This window comes from Amblyomma mixtum, chromosome 4, assembly GCF_055824585.1.
Source record: "Amblyomma mixtum isolate Tamu chromosome 4, ASM5582458v1, whole genome shotgun sequence".
NCBI lineage: Eukaryota > Metazoa > Arthropoda > Arachnida > Ixodida > Ixodidae > Amblyomma > Amblyomma mixtum.
Genome location: NC_143015.1, coordinates 91489100 through 91507145, shown reverse-complemented (window position 1 = coordinate 91507145; position 18046 = coordinate 91489100). Strand labels below are relative to the sequence as shown.

The 18046-nt window shown below is 45.7% G+C and overlaps 1 protein-coding gene across 1 annotated transcript in view; it reads right to left on the bottom strand.

Annotated features, from left to right (window-relative positions):
- Positions 1-18046, bottom strand: part of LOC149347415 (guanylate cyclase 32E-like) — a 267784-nt gene that overhangs the window by 53686 nt on the left and 196052 nt on the right. The window contains exons 5-6 of the mRNA XM_089587089.1: positions 15703-15880; positions 10993-11145 (exon numbers count right to left, since the gene is read on the bottom strand). Coding sequence (XP_089443215.1) covers positions 10993-11145; positions 15703-15880 — 331 coding nt within the window. The remainder of the gene's footprint in view (positions 1-10992; positions 11146-15702; positions 15881-18046) is intronic.

Here is an 18046-nt window from a genome sequence, read left to right as displayed (position 1 = left end):
ACGATATTGTCTTCTCGCTTCGCCTGACGATGAGTACCGGTACTGCTAGCGGACTTCCTGAAGGTTAAAAAATCTTACTATCTTCATTCACCCGAAGGTGATTGTACACCATTTGAGCTTCCGCTCAGCTGGTGGAAAATGTCTTGCCATCTTAAGAACATTACCACTTTGCCTGTCTTGATGCTCTTAGGCGAGGTCCCCCCTTAAAATTTATAGATCGGCCGACATTGAAGCTTTATTTGTGAAAGACATTCCTGCTGGTTGGACGAGGGATGTCTCATGAAGTGTACCTGAGCAAAGATTAAAATACTATTTATAGAGAGAAATGTTATCACTTCGCTTTAGCTATACTTCTATAAGATAAAATTATGAACTCTCACGCAAACGTTCGCACTGAAAAATGAACGACGATGTAAAGATGACAGTATATGCCATGAAAGGTGAATTCTCCTCTACTCAAAAGGACTCGCGAACAATTCCTTATAGCGGAAGTCCAGGATGGTAGTGTCACAATGATAACATGAAAAGATTTACCCTGCACTTCTCATTTCGGGAGCGTCTGCTAATTATCTTCCACACGCCTGTTACCTAAAACTTTTTTTCTTTCACTGTACTGCTGTACATTACTGTACTTAAAGTTATGGAAACCTGCCGTACCACGACATAAAAATGCCAGACCATACCAGACTTACTTTTCATTGACCTAATTTTATAATAAGCTTTATTAGGTCCCCACGAGGAGACTCACAGTTCGTAGAAAATTTGGTGATACTAATTCAGCCCCGCTGAGCTTACGAAGGGCTGCAGCACATGCTCTCAGGAATCCAATTCCGCGGCCCTTGCACCCCGCAGTGATTCGAACAACACGGCGTTCTCCAGGGAGCCATAACTCAAGAGACCACCGGCTGAACGGTAAGAGCTCTTGGTTAAAGGCTGCTCGCTCCAGTGTGCGTGGGACTGTTCCTGAGATGGTTTTAAAAAAAAGTGCTCGACATTATCCTGAAAGCTTTCAAAATTCTCTGCCTTCCGGTGCAGTTGAGACAAACTGTATCATTAGAGTTCCCGTTCCGTCGGGCCAGTAATGCTAAGTCCTCGGAAGTGTCGTCTTCCAGGCTGCCTGCTCTAACCTGAAGAGCGCAGTAAGTGAAGTGCAGTAATGTACAGGAATCGTGTTAAATTTCTGTTCATTCGCTTTTTCTTTCAATTTTCTTAAATTTTTCTCTCTCGCTGAGCCCAGCATTTTTCTTATGTTGGATTAAGATATGAATATATATAAGAAGCAAGTTTTTTGGAGCCAAATAGAAAATCACAATCTGTGATGGTAACCACAACTGTGAAAAATAGCAACCGGAACCTGTTTGATTAAACACCGCCCATTTTTCAAAGAAGTGGTAGGAGTTGGAAAGTTCACCCCTGCTCTTTGAGTAAGTATGCGTGGAATATGAGCGCAACAATGCGACTTCACGTGTTGCATATATTTTTTACACTTTGGATTGAAACAGTGGAACGCATCACAAGCGACACACAGGTCAACATATCAAAGGCGCCGAAAAGACACAAACTCGTCCAACAATCCGCCGTTCTTTCTTCACAGGTACCGTTTTCAAATGCTCAAAGACCTTAGAGCTCGCATAGTTTTAAATGCACTGCTAAGAAATTGCGACCTTTCTGCTTCCAATTTTCACGGCATCAGGCACAAAAAAAATAGTGTACTTTTTCGCATTTTGGGATCTGTTCTTAGCTTATCGTGCAAAATTCCGCTGAAAAGTTCTCCTGACTTTTGTGAACTGACTGGGTTGTGTAAACTTCAGCAATTTTTTGCTGGTTACTGCAAGCGCCAATGAGTAAATTCCCCTTGGCTACCTTAAGTAACCGGTCGGCGTACATTTAACGCTGGTTTGTGAATTCTTGATCATATTAAGCTTCAATAAAATGGAGAGTTCAGCTAGTTGGTACATCCTGCTGGGAAAAAAAAACAGCGCTGAGACGAGGGACAAAGAAAGAAGAGGACAACAGGACGGACGCTGTCCCTCGCTGTCCTCGCTGTGCCTCGCTGTCGCTGTCCCTTTGTCCCTCGTCTGAGAGCTGTTTTTTTCCCCAGCAGGATGCATATTAAGCCATACTGAGAGCTTTTTAGAATTAAGAGCGAGAACTGTCCGGCTTTCACTCAAGGACTTAAAATTTAGTAAGTAAGAACACGAAGGCATAGAATTATACTGTATCGAAAATGCTTGATTCTCATCTCACCTACACCAAGTTTTGTATGATACACGTTTCCTTCATAACCTTCTCGCAGCGCAGGTGCTTCGTTTATGTACGAAACGTCAATATCGCATTATCACTAACTTCTCTCTTTTTTCCCGCAGAAAAACAGCTCCGCCTTAACTTTTACTGTTTAAATATAAACTAACACACTGAACTTCATTCGCCCGCGCGCGCCAGTCGTAGCTGTACTTGATTTATCCCTGATTATTTTTGCGTTGCATTAAAACTTTCAGGGGTACTTCTTTGGGTGCGTTTTCATCTGGGCCCATCATTAAACCTTATTAAAGTTCAAAAGCAGATATGTGCCATTTTATTTTTAGCCGCCTTATTAAGAAGTCAGCTACGCCGACAGGCTATAAAGCAGCCCGGACTTTCTTAATGCGCTTTCACTGTCTAATTCACTGAGCCGCGCACCGGGTTGACATCATTCCGCGTCATATCTTTGATACCCACTATAAAGACAGAGGTGGTTTAAACGAATTCCGCATCAACTTTATTTTTATCTCGCTATGAATGTTCCGACCTGCAGAGTATTTTTTTTTCAAACACTGGGTATTACGCGATGTACGGCACTCATCATCAGCTTGTAGGTGAATACCTTGCTCTATGAGAAAAACAGCTCTTCCAGCCTTTTGACAAAATGCCGCTTATTGTGAAACAAAATTCGCAGGGAGCCTGAACTCTATCATGTGTTGGCAATGCGGTAGCAAAAGCAGCCATTGATGCCTTTAGCGGAATCGATATCACTTCCGTTGTGGTGACGTCACTCCTTTTCAGATAATGGAAATACTGCAGTCTTTTGAAGTCTCTTCTTTGTAGCCAGTAGGCGAATTTTGTGACCGACGATGCGTGTTGGCTCCATGGTTCTTCTAATGCTAACGCATTAATAACAACGGCTCTAATATAGGGTACGATTAAGTAGTCATAGAGCGCCGTAAACTATCTTGTTGGGGGCACTCTCGATCAGACAGACAGACTGCTGTACTTCCTCCAATAAACACGGTGTGCACCACACGCTACTCTGGCTGTCTTTAACCATTCGATGACATAAATCGAAATGGGGTGTTAAAGTATTCCTCAATGGCGGGAGGAATGGCTGTGCCTTGGACAAAATAACTCGAGCAGTACGCTGAAGTAATGACCGAGTTTATGCACCCAAGTACACCTCAAAATTTTTTCGCGTAACGGCAGGTGTTTCTGTCCGACGCGCAAGATTTTGTTCCGCACAACGGGGGACCTTGAAAGGGACTTAATATACTAATCGTCCGGCAAGAAATAATGAACAAGGATTGGCGAGAAAATAAACGTCCTTCTATTTTGGTGCCATTATGGAACTCCCAGCACTGCATGCAGCTTGAAGCCTTGATCCTGTTTGCCACCTTCCTGTAAGTTCGTTAGATGGCACTGTCATAGGCGTGGAAAGTCGCGCATGTAATCCAATAAGGCTCCGAGTTAATCTGTCGTGTATTCTCTTGCTCTTCAAAGAACTAGGGCGAGCCAAATTCACTAGGCATGCGCGACAGAAAAGCAGTAATATATTCCAGAGAAACGGGAAATTCGAGGAATACGATGAGAACATGTGCTGCTAATTGGCACCGGCTTTGAAAACGCCACGCACCAGCGGAAACTGCAAGTTCCGATGGAGCGATGAGAGGCCGAGGTCAGGTAGAAGCGTGTCGAAAGCTTAAAAAAAAAACAAAGAAAACGGAGAGCCTGGCTTCCGGTAGGAAGCAGCTTCAATGAAGTTCAATTAGTCCTTCGCTGCGCCGGCCAGTAGGCCGCTTCGAGATTTAAATCTGGCCTAAAAAAAGGAACTAAATCTATATCCTGCATGAAACATGGCTACCACGCCATCTTGCTTCCATTTTCTTTTATTTGTAGCCGCGCAAGCTATGCTCAGACGTCACTGTTTTGGAACGAGGATTAGCGACAGGGCAGTTTGGCTTGATGAGACGAGCGTCGCTGCTTTTTCTGGTGCTTTCGCAGAGTACGGTGGGTCTAATAGAAAGACTGACGGAAACTTTCGCCAATTCCTAGGGCTACGGATATAAATACACGCTTCCGATCTGTGATCAGGAAGCAGAAAGAGATAATCAGTGTCAATCTCATGCGCCTGTTCTTTTTTAGTGCGAGTACTCCCTAACCCGTCGCTATGGAAGGACAAATAGCTGTTAGGGCTGAAAGCGCAGGCTATGACGACCAAAGCAGGAAAGAATGGTAAACTTTAGGTCTGTTTCGTTTTATATATGACATTTTTAGTGAACAACCCAACATTTCAGGTGTGTCCATTTATTTAGTTTTATTTCCATCTCTATGAAGGCAGTTATTACTTCAATATTTCGCCTTCCATTGGAATATCATCCCATTTGTTGCTTCTGTGCAGTCTGAAAGATAGGCTCCATAATTCTGAAGTATTATTCGGTGCACGACAAAAATTCAACTGCGTCAGCGATGACGAGGTGTTACACGTGACTGAGACTCATTCTTTTTTTTTTTACAACGAGGACTTTTACTACGACGCAGCTGAGGGGCATCCTATGAGAGGCTTCGTCGTAGACGGTGTGACGCAGCGGCCTGGAAGGCGCCCCAGCCCCCTTCAAAAAGCTACAAAAGCAGAGCTACAAAAAAGACGCACGTTAGCACATGCACATACACACGCTTGCATATGGGCGCCCACGTAGACACACACACAAAGAGACATACACCACGCGTTCTTCTCCCTAAAATGGACCATACGTTGCACGCAGTAGAACCAAAGAAGGAGCAAAAGAAGAGTAGAGGAAGAAGTGAAGAATAAAGGGGCAAGAAGAAAAATAGAGACAACTTTGTAGCCATGTCTAGAAGGGCCAGTACCAACAGCAGAAACAGCTACAAAAAAAGACGTTCGTACTCGTTAACAACGCCGACGTAAGAGAGAGAATCTTCCCGAGCGAGAGGCTGCACCAGAAGCTGATTGCCCGAAGGATCAAAGAGTCTGCCGACAGGAAATGTGGCTGAGTATTCGTCAAGCCGTCGTAAGCAGCAACGCGAACAGTCTGTCGCATCCGAACCTTCGACAACTGCACCTGAACCGGACGCTTTTCAGTGTGTACACGTGTCACGCCGAATACATGGTGTCCGCTTGCCATCTCATCTGCTTGTGCTCTCGATGATTTTGAGACACATGGTTAGCCAGAGGTTAGCTTAGAGGCAGTTTTTTTTTCATCGAGCGTAGAAACATCGGTTTCTTAGAAATCCCTTTCTTTCTTATTCCCGCGCCACAAACAGCGCGTAGTTCTTCTACACATCGCGAGTGTTAAGTGTTTTTAAGCTTTTAACGGTCGTCGCAGTGGTCGCAAGCCCGAAGGGCGGATGATGCATCACTGCGTGCATTCAGGCTTAACGGCTGTTATGACTGGTATTACGAGTTTATTACAGTGAGAACTCGTTTCGTAACATTCTCTGTGATTTAACCTCACTGAGGTGAGTACGGGCTTCAGTGAGGCGCATGAGCAAAGCGATGCCCGAGCTGTGCTCCTCTGACATCTCTGCTCTCTCGCTACCAAGCGCGCGTGACGTAATAATCAGACAACCAGTGCGACACAGGTCACACAGCGTGCCGTTGAACAACTGTAGCTTAATAATGCGCAAAGGAGCTAAACTAGTAGAGCTGCAATTTTTTCTTCGCTTGCGCATGGTGGTAACCCTGGATAGCTTTTTTTATTATTCCTACATATTTGTTTTCTTTTCTGTCCAACATTAGAGAAAAGCCAATTAACCGCACTTGTCCACATCTGGTTTTGCCCTTTCCTTCTGCCCCCCACCCTTCATCGTTATCACAGGCGCAGGTTAAAAAGACATAAACCTGCTTTCTAAAGCAAAATGCCTTTACGCCTATGAAAAGCACTAAGGTGGCGGAGGCAAGCTTTTTGCTTTGGTGAAAATCAAAAGTATTGACCTAAAACTCCACATCGTAAAATGTAGCGGGAAAAAAATCGGTACTTGGTGGAAGAATTGCTTTCCAGAGTGCGCGAAAGGATATGGATGTAGCCCGAAGTGTCGTCTGTGTGATCGTTAGTAGGGGACAAAGCCCTTTTGAAGCGGTCTTTAAGGTTCCTAATCCTCAAAGTTCTTCCAGATTCGTACTGCTCGAAGTTCTACAGTTCCTACCTTTTGAAATCGAATAAAAAAATTTCCTGGGTGATTTAGTCCCTCACCAGTTTATTCATTCATTCAAGGCACGGACATGTAAGCATGCAAGTGTTGTGCTTGTATAACGCCGATGTTCCCCTAGCCCGGCACCTGAGGCGTGTAGGCAAAGGACGAATGAGCACTAATGTTTTGCTCGTCCTCAAAATAATAATAATCCCGAAGGCGCGCAAACCGGGAGCACTAGGAGCCGAGTTTGGCTACGCGATAGTGCTAGAAATAACTAATCGCTATTGAAAAATAATTCTTGGAGCCCATGGCGCTGTGCTTCAGGGATTTCACTAAATGGATTTTTTATAGCAGATAATCGCAATTTAAACAACTTTAATACTTAACATCACACCAGAAGCATGTATTCCCTCCAAATGCTTCACCCCTTAAGCGTTCGGTAAAAACGATTCCAAGGAAGTCTCTTCTTACAGGAGCAATTGAAAACCGGAAATTACCAGTGTGGTACAGCGACACGAACCGATCGTTCCCGTAGGAAATAAAAAAGAAATGAGTAAGGGCAAACCTCCTTTCGGTTTAAAGGTCGAGTTAGAGAACAACATCGTTATAGGAACCGGAGTGCGATGTTATGAAGCCAGGATTGCTCTGGCGTTCTTGACGAGGAATTGTTGGTTCTCCGGAAAAGCTTGACCGGAAAATCGATTCAGCTCGGCCAACTAAATACGATGTTTTCGAGCTGAGAATCAAGCTAGAGGTTAGGCAAGGGTAGGCTGGTTTCATGGACAGTCCTGACATATGTGAGTGGTCTGAAGGCAAAGCCTGCAGTATTTGAAAGGCGGTAAAATGGTCGCAAGTCTTAGCAGTTGTGGACCTACGAGGTCAACACATTTGATCGGTGCTTACTGAGAAGCGGAGCTCTGTTTTGGGATTGCCACCAATTTTACAGTCTGCTTTTCTGGGAACTTCTACACGGCATCCTAAGCCCAAGACTGTGACGAGCTCTTCGAGGCTATTGCCCAGCTCACGTTAAACAGCAAGCAAAAGTTCAGGCTATTCCTAGATGTAATATAATAGTTTTACTAGGATAGTGCAGCCAGTACAGGAGCAAGATGTAGCAAACTTTTCTAATTTATCAGCAAAGGCGTGGGCTTCTGGTGGCTTTCCTGGGTTACGGCAATCAATCTGTCTCGGCTGCTCCAGCGATGTGATCGTGCCGCCGCCAATATTTTCGAAAGAGCATGACTGCGTGAAGTCAGTCAATTCATTTTTTGCAAGTCAGGCCTCAAGTAAGGCTCTCCGAATATCACTTCCTTCGGTAAGAAATTGCATTGTATTGTAGTAACGCAGATGGAACCAATAGAAGTACTTGCCAAAGCGGGATTTTCTTTGCCCTGCACGCGTGGTTATGGTCTCCGCTGCTCGCTGCTTCATAAAAGGCCGGAGAAAGGTCAGGAGGGATGTGCGATTCGATGGCACGTACAATAGCGGTCGTTGCCAGGGACACGAGGTTTTTGAACGGCGCGTGATTTCCAAAATTTACTGAACAAAAGCGTGGATAGCGATAATTAATGTTTTCTTTTTAAGTTCTCAAAAGTTTTACTGAAATGCCTAGTGATCTGGAAACAATCTCTAAATGCAACCAGGCACCCAACTTTAGTAGTAGAAAGTTAATCATTATAAGTTGTTAACCGGCTTACTATCATGTCTCATTCCCCTTTTTTCCGATGACCACCAACACCCATATCATTATGCCGCACACGCTTTCTTTACACCTGTAGAGCCTGATTTTTAAATTTTATTGGCAGTCTTTCCTGAAACAACCTGCATACCACTAGACATGAAAATAAGTGATTTGATGCTATTATTCGCCAATATTCGATTTTGCATTTCGTAGTTTTACCGAAGGCATCAGTATGCTAATCCCTCGTTAAGCAAAATTTTCTCTATGTGTATTTTACTTCTGATGCTCTGTTTTCATATAATTTCTGTATAATTTTGCGGTACATTAAATTGTATAATTTGAAGTTTTCTCCCTAGTTTCTGGCTGTATTACTGCATGGGCGTATGTCTAGCCGACAAGGCTAAGGGAACAGTTGATTCATGTCTATGGCAAATGCGCAAACTTTACCTCTCTTTAGCTGCCTTCAATTCTTGATGCATAAAGTTTTTGGGCAAATTCTGTAGAGAAGTTGGTAAAACCGTAGTTTGCAATTAGGAGCAAACTGTCTCCGGTGCAGTGTGGCTTTATGTCAGCTCGGACTTGCTCTCTGTTGTAAAAAAAGTACAAGCCGGGCATTAAAGCATTTAGGGCGTCACTAAAAAATAAAAATGAAAGAAATAATTAATACATGTACAAGTTTTTTTTAACAACAGGCGTTATTTTGGCTTGCATTTAAGGTACCCGCCACGGTACCTGCGTTTAAAATTACAATTTAGTTGTCATAGGCTATAAATCTTCTCGGAACACTCGTGCTTTCCTCACAGAGATAGTCAAGCTCCTTATGTCAGAAAACTGGCTCTTTTAGATGTAAAATCCAGAGATTTATTCTGCATACATGTTTCGTATATTGCAGCAATATATGACCATTTCTTTCCTTCCTCGTTTGCGCCAGAACAAAGGGTTATTTTCAGATATCAAAACGGAGTGAGTTCTGTTGAGTGCGATGCCAAGACACAACTAGACTTTTCGCGAGTAGCTTAATCACACGCGTAAAATTCTGCAATGTTCCTAACAGTTGTGGAAGATGTTCACTTTCCGTCATGCTCTTCAGTGCTAAAAAAACCGGTAATTCGGGTGATGATGATCACAAAATGCGCGACACTACCCAGGGACTTTCTGTTACCTTGCACTGATGGTATGGTATAGAATTGTATGGTGCGGTGTAGTGTGGTGTGCTGTGGTCTGGTGCGGTGCAGTGCGGTGTGGTCTGGTGCGGTGTGGTGTGGTGTGGTCTGGTGCGGTGCGGTGCGGTGCGGTGCGGTGTGGTGTGGAGTGGTGCGGTGCGGTGCCGTGTGGTACGGTACGGTACGGTGCGGTGCGGTGCGGTGCGGTGCGGTGCGGTGCGGTGTGGTGTGGTGTGGTGTGGTGTGGTGTGGTGTGGTGCGGTGCGGTGCGGTGCGGTGCGGTGCGGTGCGGTGTGGTGTGGTGTGGTGTGGTGTGGTGTGGTGCGGTGCGGTGCGGTGCGGTGTGGTGTGGTGTGGTGTGGTGTGGTGTGGTGCGGTGCGGTGCGGTGCGGTGCGGTGTGGTGTGGAGTGGTGTGGTGTGGTGTGGTGTGGTGCGGTGCGGTGCGGTGCGGTGCGGTGCGGTGTGGTGTGGTGTGGTGTGGTGTGGTGTGGTGTGGTGTGGTGTGGTGCGGTGCGGTGCGGTGCGGTGCGGTGCGGTGCGGTGTGGTGCGGTGCGGTGCGGTGCGGTGCGGTGTGGTGCGGTGCGGTGCGGTGCGGTGTGGTGTGGTGTGGTGCGGTGCGGTGCGGTGCGGTGCGGTGTGGTGTGGAGTGGTGTGGTGTGGTGTGGTGTGGTGCGGTGCGGTGTGGTGTGGTGTGGTGTGGTGTGGTGCGGTGCGGTGCGGTGCGGTGCGGTGTGGTGTGGTGTGGTGTGGTGTGGTGTGGTGTGGTGCGGTGCGGTGTGGTGTGGTGTGGTGTGGTGCGGTGCGGTGCGGTGCGGTGCGGTGTGGTGTGGTGTGGTGTGGTGTGGTGTGGTGTGGTGCGGTGCGGTGCGGTGCGGTGCGGTGTGGTGTGGTGCGGTGCGGTGCGGTGCGGTGCGGTGTGGAGTGGTGTGGTGTGGTGTGGTGCGGTGCGGTGCGGTGCGGTGTGGTGTGGTGTGGTGCGGTGCGGTGCGGTGCGGTGCGGTGCGGTGTGGTGCGGTGTGGTGTGGTGTGCTGTGGTCTGGTGCGGTGCAGTGCGGTGTGGTCTGGTGCGGTGTGGTGTGGTGTGGTGTGGTGTGGTGTGGTGTGGTCTGGTGCGGTGCGGTGCGGTGCGGTGCGGTGCGGTGCGGTGTGGTGTGGAGTGTTGCGGTGCGGTGCCGTGTGGTACGGTACGGTACGGTACGGTGCGGTGCGGTGCGGTGCGGTGCGGTGCGGTGCGGTGTGGTGTGGTGTGGTGTGGTGTGGTGTGGTGCGGTGCGGTGCGGTGCGGTGCGGTGCGGTGTGGTGTGGTGTGGTGTGGTGCGGTGCGGTGCGGTGCGGTGCGGTGCGGTGCGGTGCGGTGCGGTGCGGTGCGGTGCGGTGCGGTGCGGTGCGGTGCGGTGCGGTGCGGTGTGGTGTGGTGTGGTGTGGTGTGAGTGGTGTGCGGTGAGGTGTTTCATGGTATGGTACCTAGAATAATAGGCTACGATTCGTATGGGTTGATAACTCGCGCACCGACGTTCACAGACCTCATGAGAGTCCGCATTCATTCTGATGCCATAATATCGCTCAAACAATAATTTTAGCCAGCCACAGTGTCGGCCTCTTTTCCTCTTTGTCGTCAGCGGCATACACTCCTCGTGTACACAGTAGGCACATGCGTTCTCAAATAAGCTGCTCACAATACGTGGGCATGCCTTTGGTTGCATCTGGAATAATCCGACAGGCGGACTGCCAAGCGTCCCCTCACCTTTCTTCATGTACTGGTACTTGTTGCGGCGGTCGTAGGTGTCCTCTTCTTCGACGGACACGATGACGTACTCCCCTCCTTCCAGCAGTCTCGCGCGGTGCATGAGGCGCACGAAGTCCACCAGCACTCCCGTCTCGGCCAGCAGAACGTACACTGAATTTCACCCCCGCCCCCCCCCCCAAAAAAAAAACAAGGGCGATTGCGTCACATAGCCATCGACCTCCCTGCAAGATCTATCGTGATACACAAGACGGCCACAACACTCCAGACTACAAAAAACCTCCAAGTTCCTTGACCGGGCCTTATAATCAGCTTCTGTGCTATGATTGTTGGCTATCATTTTTTTGATCTCTGATACCTTATTCTTAGCTTTACTGTTTTATTGCCAAGACTTTAGTAAATTTACTCTGCGAAAATAAAAATCGAAAGAAATGAATGAAGGAATGAAGAGAGGCCTTCACCTTGACTCCTACTTTCGTACACGTGAGCCGCCCAGTAGCGATACACTGTCGTCGCGCAGGAAGCCTAAAGCTCAACTAAATCTATAAGAATACTAATTACGAAAACTAGGTGATAGGAAGAAGCTTACTGGAGGAAATCTGGTCCTGCACACCAATATTAAGGCATCCTCCAGCCCTAAAATTTTGAGTATCTGCTTTTATTTTGATGGCACTAAAATGGCGTTGGTTTTTTGTGAACTTTGCCAGTATATGACCATGTGGAATGGCAATTCTTGCAATTACCGCAGGACTGGGTATCATGAAATCATAGACGCATTTAGTATGTTGGAGACTTAACAAAGCTGATGGTGATGACTATGACGAATACAGGATACGACATGTCACAGCTGCGCAGCATTATTGACACGCTCCATCTTTCCAGCGTTTAACACAGTATTTTAACCAAATATGCCGAGAAGCTGTGATATATCTCTGTGGAGTATTCGTAGCTGGTGGCTTTCTTTGTCGGGAGCTAAAGTTTGGCCGGTACAAACACAGATGCATTTTTTATATATGACAAAGAATTTGGACGGCACGTGGACAATTATTTGCCGTCATTTAAGGCAATGTTTGAGCTAAAATACTAATATTTAAATAAAATATGGACTTCATCACCCCGAAGTGACACATGGGTTATGAGGGATGCTGTAGTGCAGAGGTATGTGGATTAATTTAAAAAACCTAGCATTCTTTAACGAGCGCTGATATTGCAAAGCAGCCGGAAGCCAAATCCCGTTTCGCCTCTGTCGAAAAGTAACAGCCACGCTGTGGATTGACTGCGGGTGCTGCGGTTCATTCGCCTAAAGCCCTAACCACTGAGATACCGCGACGGGTACTAACCTTTCATTAACGGCCAAAGCTCACAATAAAAATCACCGCACTGAGCTGGTAGCTTCAGTGTGACAAAACTTCTTTGGTCACTTTGAAAAAAATGTAATACAAAAATGTTGTCGCCTCCTTTTTCTCGGTCATGAAAAAGGGATCTTGCCTCCATTATATCTGCACATAACGAGACCCACTTTCGGACCCGTCAAGTGGCCGAGAGAAGAAAGTATTAGAAACATGAATTTGAAGCTAATATAGAATAAATACGTTAGGGTTCACTGATTCGTATGGGTCTCATGTTAAAGACAAAATACAAGACGTTATTCTTCCGCTAATGAGGCCTGCACATTTCCTCGTGTACAGACAATAGCATGGAAGTAATGAGGACTTAATGTACAACGCATCGAGCGCAGGCGAGACGTAAGTGATTGTTTCGATGCGGTAATAGCAGGTGATTGCAAGCGTACGACGTGACTAGTGCATTATCACGCTCAGCCAGTACGCCTAAATCCATATGCCCCAAGCGCACATATCGTGAGTTCTGCTTCAGGCTGTTCTTGAACTTGTCACATTCTTCAATGCACGGAGAATCACGCTGTATTAACTACGAATCAATTCGGAATGTCTTTATCTCTCTAAGATATCCCTAAAATCTTGAGTTCGCTCTTGTGCTAAACTTTTGTGAGGGAGCATGCTGAACTTAAAAACAGAAACCTTTAAAAATTCGAACAAGAGTGTCTTCCGCAGAAAAGAACTAAGGAATGCATTCCATTGCGTTGACATTCTTGCAGAAAGACGTCGCAATAGTCAAGAGCTCAGAAGAATGGCGTTCTTGTGTCCATGAATGGTGGCCTTGCGCCCCTGGCTTGAAAGATCTGTTTATGTAGTTTTTTTTTATTTCTTTCGCAAAAATCTTAAATTTAACGAGATGAAGTTTATTTCCTGTGTAGTCAGTAATGAGGACGGAGACTAACACACCGGTGGATAATGCGATTTTTCTGGTAACATTACCCTTTTTTCGATATGCAGCGCAGCGACTCCACATCTAGTTTAAGTAGTGATAATATCGCTATCAAGATTTTCTCAGTGTTTCTCACTGTTCACTCCGAATCAGTGTGTGGAGAACGGAGCCCAAACTATCCCAGCTTTTTAATACTTCCTCTTCGCACGATCTTAACACTTAAGCACCACATCCACTTTCGAGGCCAAGGCCGGGATTTGTCGCTGCGTTAAGCTCTTTCTGTGGCAATATTTACTTCGTTACTCCTGACCAGGGTTATAAACGCGATCTTGCTTCGGGAAGAACATCATTTCCCCGTTCTTTACGACCGCGTGGGCAGTTTCGTCAAGTTTCACAAGCTCGCAAGCTGTAAGTTTACGACGGCAACTTTTTTTTTCTTGAAAATTTGTTCCGAAAAGTTCGAAACGCAAATCATGCACTGTGCTCATCATTAACGCCGTTGCATGCACGTATGCGGCGCATCGCATATATTAACACTCTTTCCTCGCGTAAATACCCGGAAGTAGGTTGCTGACGCCATTTCCTTATGTTACAAGCTCCTTTCTGTATTCACGCCGCGAGGGCAGCACGATCGCGTTTTTTGTTTTGGAATCACGAATAGTTCGGTCACTTCCAACTTCACCACCGTAATGATTAAAGTTTGCACTTTGATATACTGTTTATAATGCCACACATATCCTTTCGTGATTGAGGACATTATTTCTTCGGGGACGCACAAGTAATAAATCTTGTTTTGAACAGGCTGAAAGACAGTCATAGACGCAACAGCCAATTGTTACTGTCATAAAAAAGCATTTCACCCTCATGAAAACTGAAAAGGCTATAAAATATCCTGCGAGTGAGTTTACAACCAGCCGTAGCATGTGAAACTTGATGTTAAGCCTCAAAAGGAGTTAAAATCATAGTTACTTAGAAGGTCATGAGAAATTAACTAACAAAGAAGCCCTAACAGCAAACGTTCACGCCAGCCTTACAAACAAATAGTGCTTAACTATAAATTGTTTTTCACTATTGTAATTTCTGTTCAGTTGTCGGCGCTTGCACTGTCAGCAGTGTATGCAGTTCGAGTATCATGCGTGCAATATCTTTGGCTTTTACATGGGATGAGCTGTTCCAACCCTCAGTGAAAGTAGAGCTCCTTAGAAAAACAAACACTTCGCACGCCAGGGTTGCCTGCGAACTTCGGTACCGCAGAGCTAAAAATAATTTTTACAAATAAAAGTAAACGCACGTTACCAGTAGCGTAGGTTTTTGGCTTGTTGGTACATAGTTCCAGTACACTGTAGCGCAGCAGAAGACGAGCACACAAAAGTCGAGAGACGAACACCACGAGCGCTAACTTTCAACAAATTTTGTTCTCCTGAAGCATCACATTTATACGCCAGAAAACAGGAATCCCATGTCCCAACAGTATCAGTTGCTTAGAAAAGCGAGCTCTTATCTGAGAGGAGAATGGAAGCTGTGCTTACACACGCGCACACCGCGCGTTGGAAGTTAGCGCTCGTGGTGTTCGTCTCTCGACTCTGTGTCCTCGTCTTTTGCTGCGCTACAGTGTATTGGAGCATGTTACCAGCCAGGCCCATCTCTTGTTGACTGTCAGTTTTCAGAGTTGCATATGACTAACGGAAGGAAATGCTACTTGAAAAGCAAAGAGAAGAGAAAACTGCGTGCGGTGCCACATGCAAGTGCACTGGCCCTATAGGCTTGATGCTTCACGTCCAACATTCCACTGCCTTCACAGAGAATGAGGTGTTCCAAGCGAAAACCGACTCAAGCAGCATAGGTATATTGGAAATGGCTGGTTTCACTCTGATTCCTTGTAGGGCCCGCCTTTGCCAATACATTTTCAATACTGAGCCGATTATATTTGCTGCTGGGGATCTAGTCGTGCTTTCTTTTGAGGGTCATCAGTTATCCCTAGAATGAAGGACGCAGTTTCGTTTTGTGGATGCATAAAGTGCATCGATGATAATAACCACTGATGAAAATAACAACTTCCCCGAAAAGCCCTAGTAAAAAAAAATAAATTCGCGCTCTAATGCCTGAGCTTTGCTGAGAGGCCACCCTTCAGTTAGCTCATTTCGCAATACGTGCTGGGGCTTCGCATGACACGTTTCATGACAAGAATGATCAAAGCAGCTTAAGGTATCTTCTCATTCATACAAGTTTGCCGAAGAATATTTTGTTATTTTGGTCCAACTTTGTTACCCACTTTAATGTCTCTTCTCTCGACAACACTGCGGTTTGCTACTATAAACTCGTCTCCACTCCGGATATTGTCCCATTCCCGCTCTCTTTCAAGGCTTAAAACTACGGATTCCTATCGCCCCATAGTCACCGGCGAGACGTCTGGTGGAGACTCACCTCTGGTCGAGGTGTGGGAATCTTGGATGATGCGGCGTATGGTACCGTTGGCGTCGTCTCGATAGTCGTTGGGCACGTAGTAGGTATGCTGCACGCTCACATTATGCTCGCGCGCCTGCGCGCTGAGCACGTCCGCAATGAGTCGGTTGTCGCCGCGGTCGGATACCACCAGCACCACCTGCGGGGCGCCATCAGCACGACGCTAAGACACGGAACGGCACTTAAGGCACGTGCTTGAATGAACGGAACGCAGAGGGCGCTGCATGCCTTCGGAGTGTGTGAGAAGTGACGTAGTTGCGAATGCCAATGAACGAGAGTAAAACTGAAAGTTAAGGAAAATTACAAACAGATCAGATGTAGTTCAGAAGTGTGAATCAAATAGACAAGGTCACTTTAGAACTGACCACGGAACCCGACTCGAGGCAATGATGACTGAATGTAAGGGAAACATTAGTTAACGTTTTCTCTTGTCGTCAAATAAATCATTTTTTCCCGGTCAAGAACACAGTGAATGGGACCTTAAATTGCTTCGGCAAAGGGGTTTTAGCCTACCCCCTAATTTTAATGTCCATGCGAATAAAATACATTGATCCGTCGAGAGGATGAAATAACGGCCAGCAGTACAGTCACCGCAATATGCAGGGTGTTCAAAATTAAGGTTTACAGATTTCTTAAAACTAGGCAGTCAGATGCGAGTGAAAACCATCTCAGCAGATAAGTTATGGTGCCAGGAGGAGAAGAAGTGACATGATAATTGTCACATAGTTATCAACAATATATCAATTAACTTTTTATCCACTACGGCTCTCGTTATTTTTCATATTTGAAAACGTATAGGCGGTCACGTTTCACGACTACTTCATTTGGTAGATTTCTTCTACCAGGTGTTTCAGGGAAAATGATCGCTAATTTTAAAAATATGGTTCTTGAGGTAAAGAGGAGCTGCTTGCAGCCTAGTAATACCAGTATTGGCAGACGTCAAAAAACACGCGAATCATGCTAACCAGTAAAGTGGTTAACTAAACTCTAATACTTAACTTTTTCACTATTATATATATGACACCTTATTGAAATTAGAGATTTGTAGCCGGCCGTCAGTAATAGCCATATCATATCAGCCATATCTTTCGCCACTGTGACTCGGGAAAATTTGGCTACATCATACCAAAACTCATGCGCTTTCGAAAAGCATGCATGCAAAGCCACCACTCCAGTGCAAGTAACTAATTGAAATAACCAAATTTTGTCGAGCCACAGCGCCAGTGGTAATCGCGTTTTGGAATTTCGAAAACTGATATGACTATTATTAACGGCCGGCTACAAATCTCTAATTGCAGTCAGTTGTCTATCGGTAATAGTTTATCTAGAGGGCCAAGAGGGTCGCTACAAGATCATTAGGTGTCGGACGGTGGTAACTCTTATCTGAATTTATGTCTCTCTAGGGCCACATAACTTGTGTGCAGAGGGGGATTTGACGCACAACTCAACGCCTAAATTAAAGAAATCCGTAAAGGTTATATTTGAGCACCTTATATGCAGGGGCAGTTAACGCTTCGTAAGATATCAAAAAAAGGAGCAATTCCACAAACATCAGTACTGCAGACATATGGACTAATGGTAGATGACAAGAAAGCAGAGACCAGAGGTAGATTTCCTTAGTTAGGCTGGCTGAATAAAAAAAAAACAAATATGAAGACGCAACTGATCAATTTGAACAACTTTTTGGTAGGTTTTAATATCATCCACGTGTCTAGTTAGCCTGCATCTGCCGACTGCGTAATCGCTTGTAATGCGGTGAATCCGCATACACTTTCCCGTCGCTTCATCTGGAGTGAGCTTCTCCCAAAGGTAATTCGTTCGAGTGATTGGATCAGTTTGGATTTGACGTGCGAAAACCCAATGCACCCGAAGCAAACTCCTTACAGAAAAGGAGTGTTCTCTTAGCAGTGTTTTTCGTCCGTATGTTTGCCTAAAATTCCTTCACCAAGCCGTGATAACGCAGAAATACTTGTAAGATAACGACACTGTCCTCTTCCTTGCCATTAGGGTAAAATGCAATTAATAAGAAAACGCTTGCTACAAAATATTGCACGAGTAGACTAATTCGTTGCAGTTTATGTTGGCGGTGGCTCATTAAGTATGAAACTTGCACTGCTGTTTAAGCACGTACCAAAAGAAATGAACAAGGAGGTTTAATTTAATGATTTCATATTTTAGCCAATGCCAAAAAGATTTACAGACGTTCCATGTGATTCATGCAGGAGAGTATACGTTACCAGTAGTGTTTCTCCTGGACGGAGCAACAGCTATCACTGACGTGTTCAGGCCTGTGCGTGGATGGCTT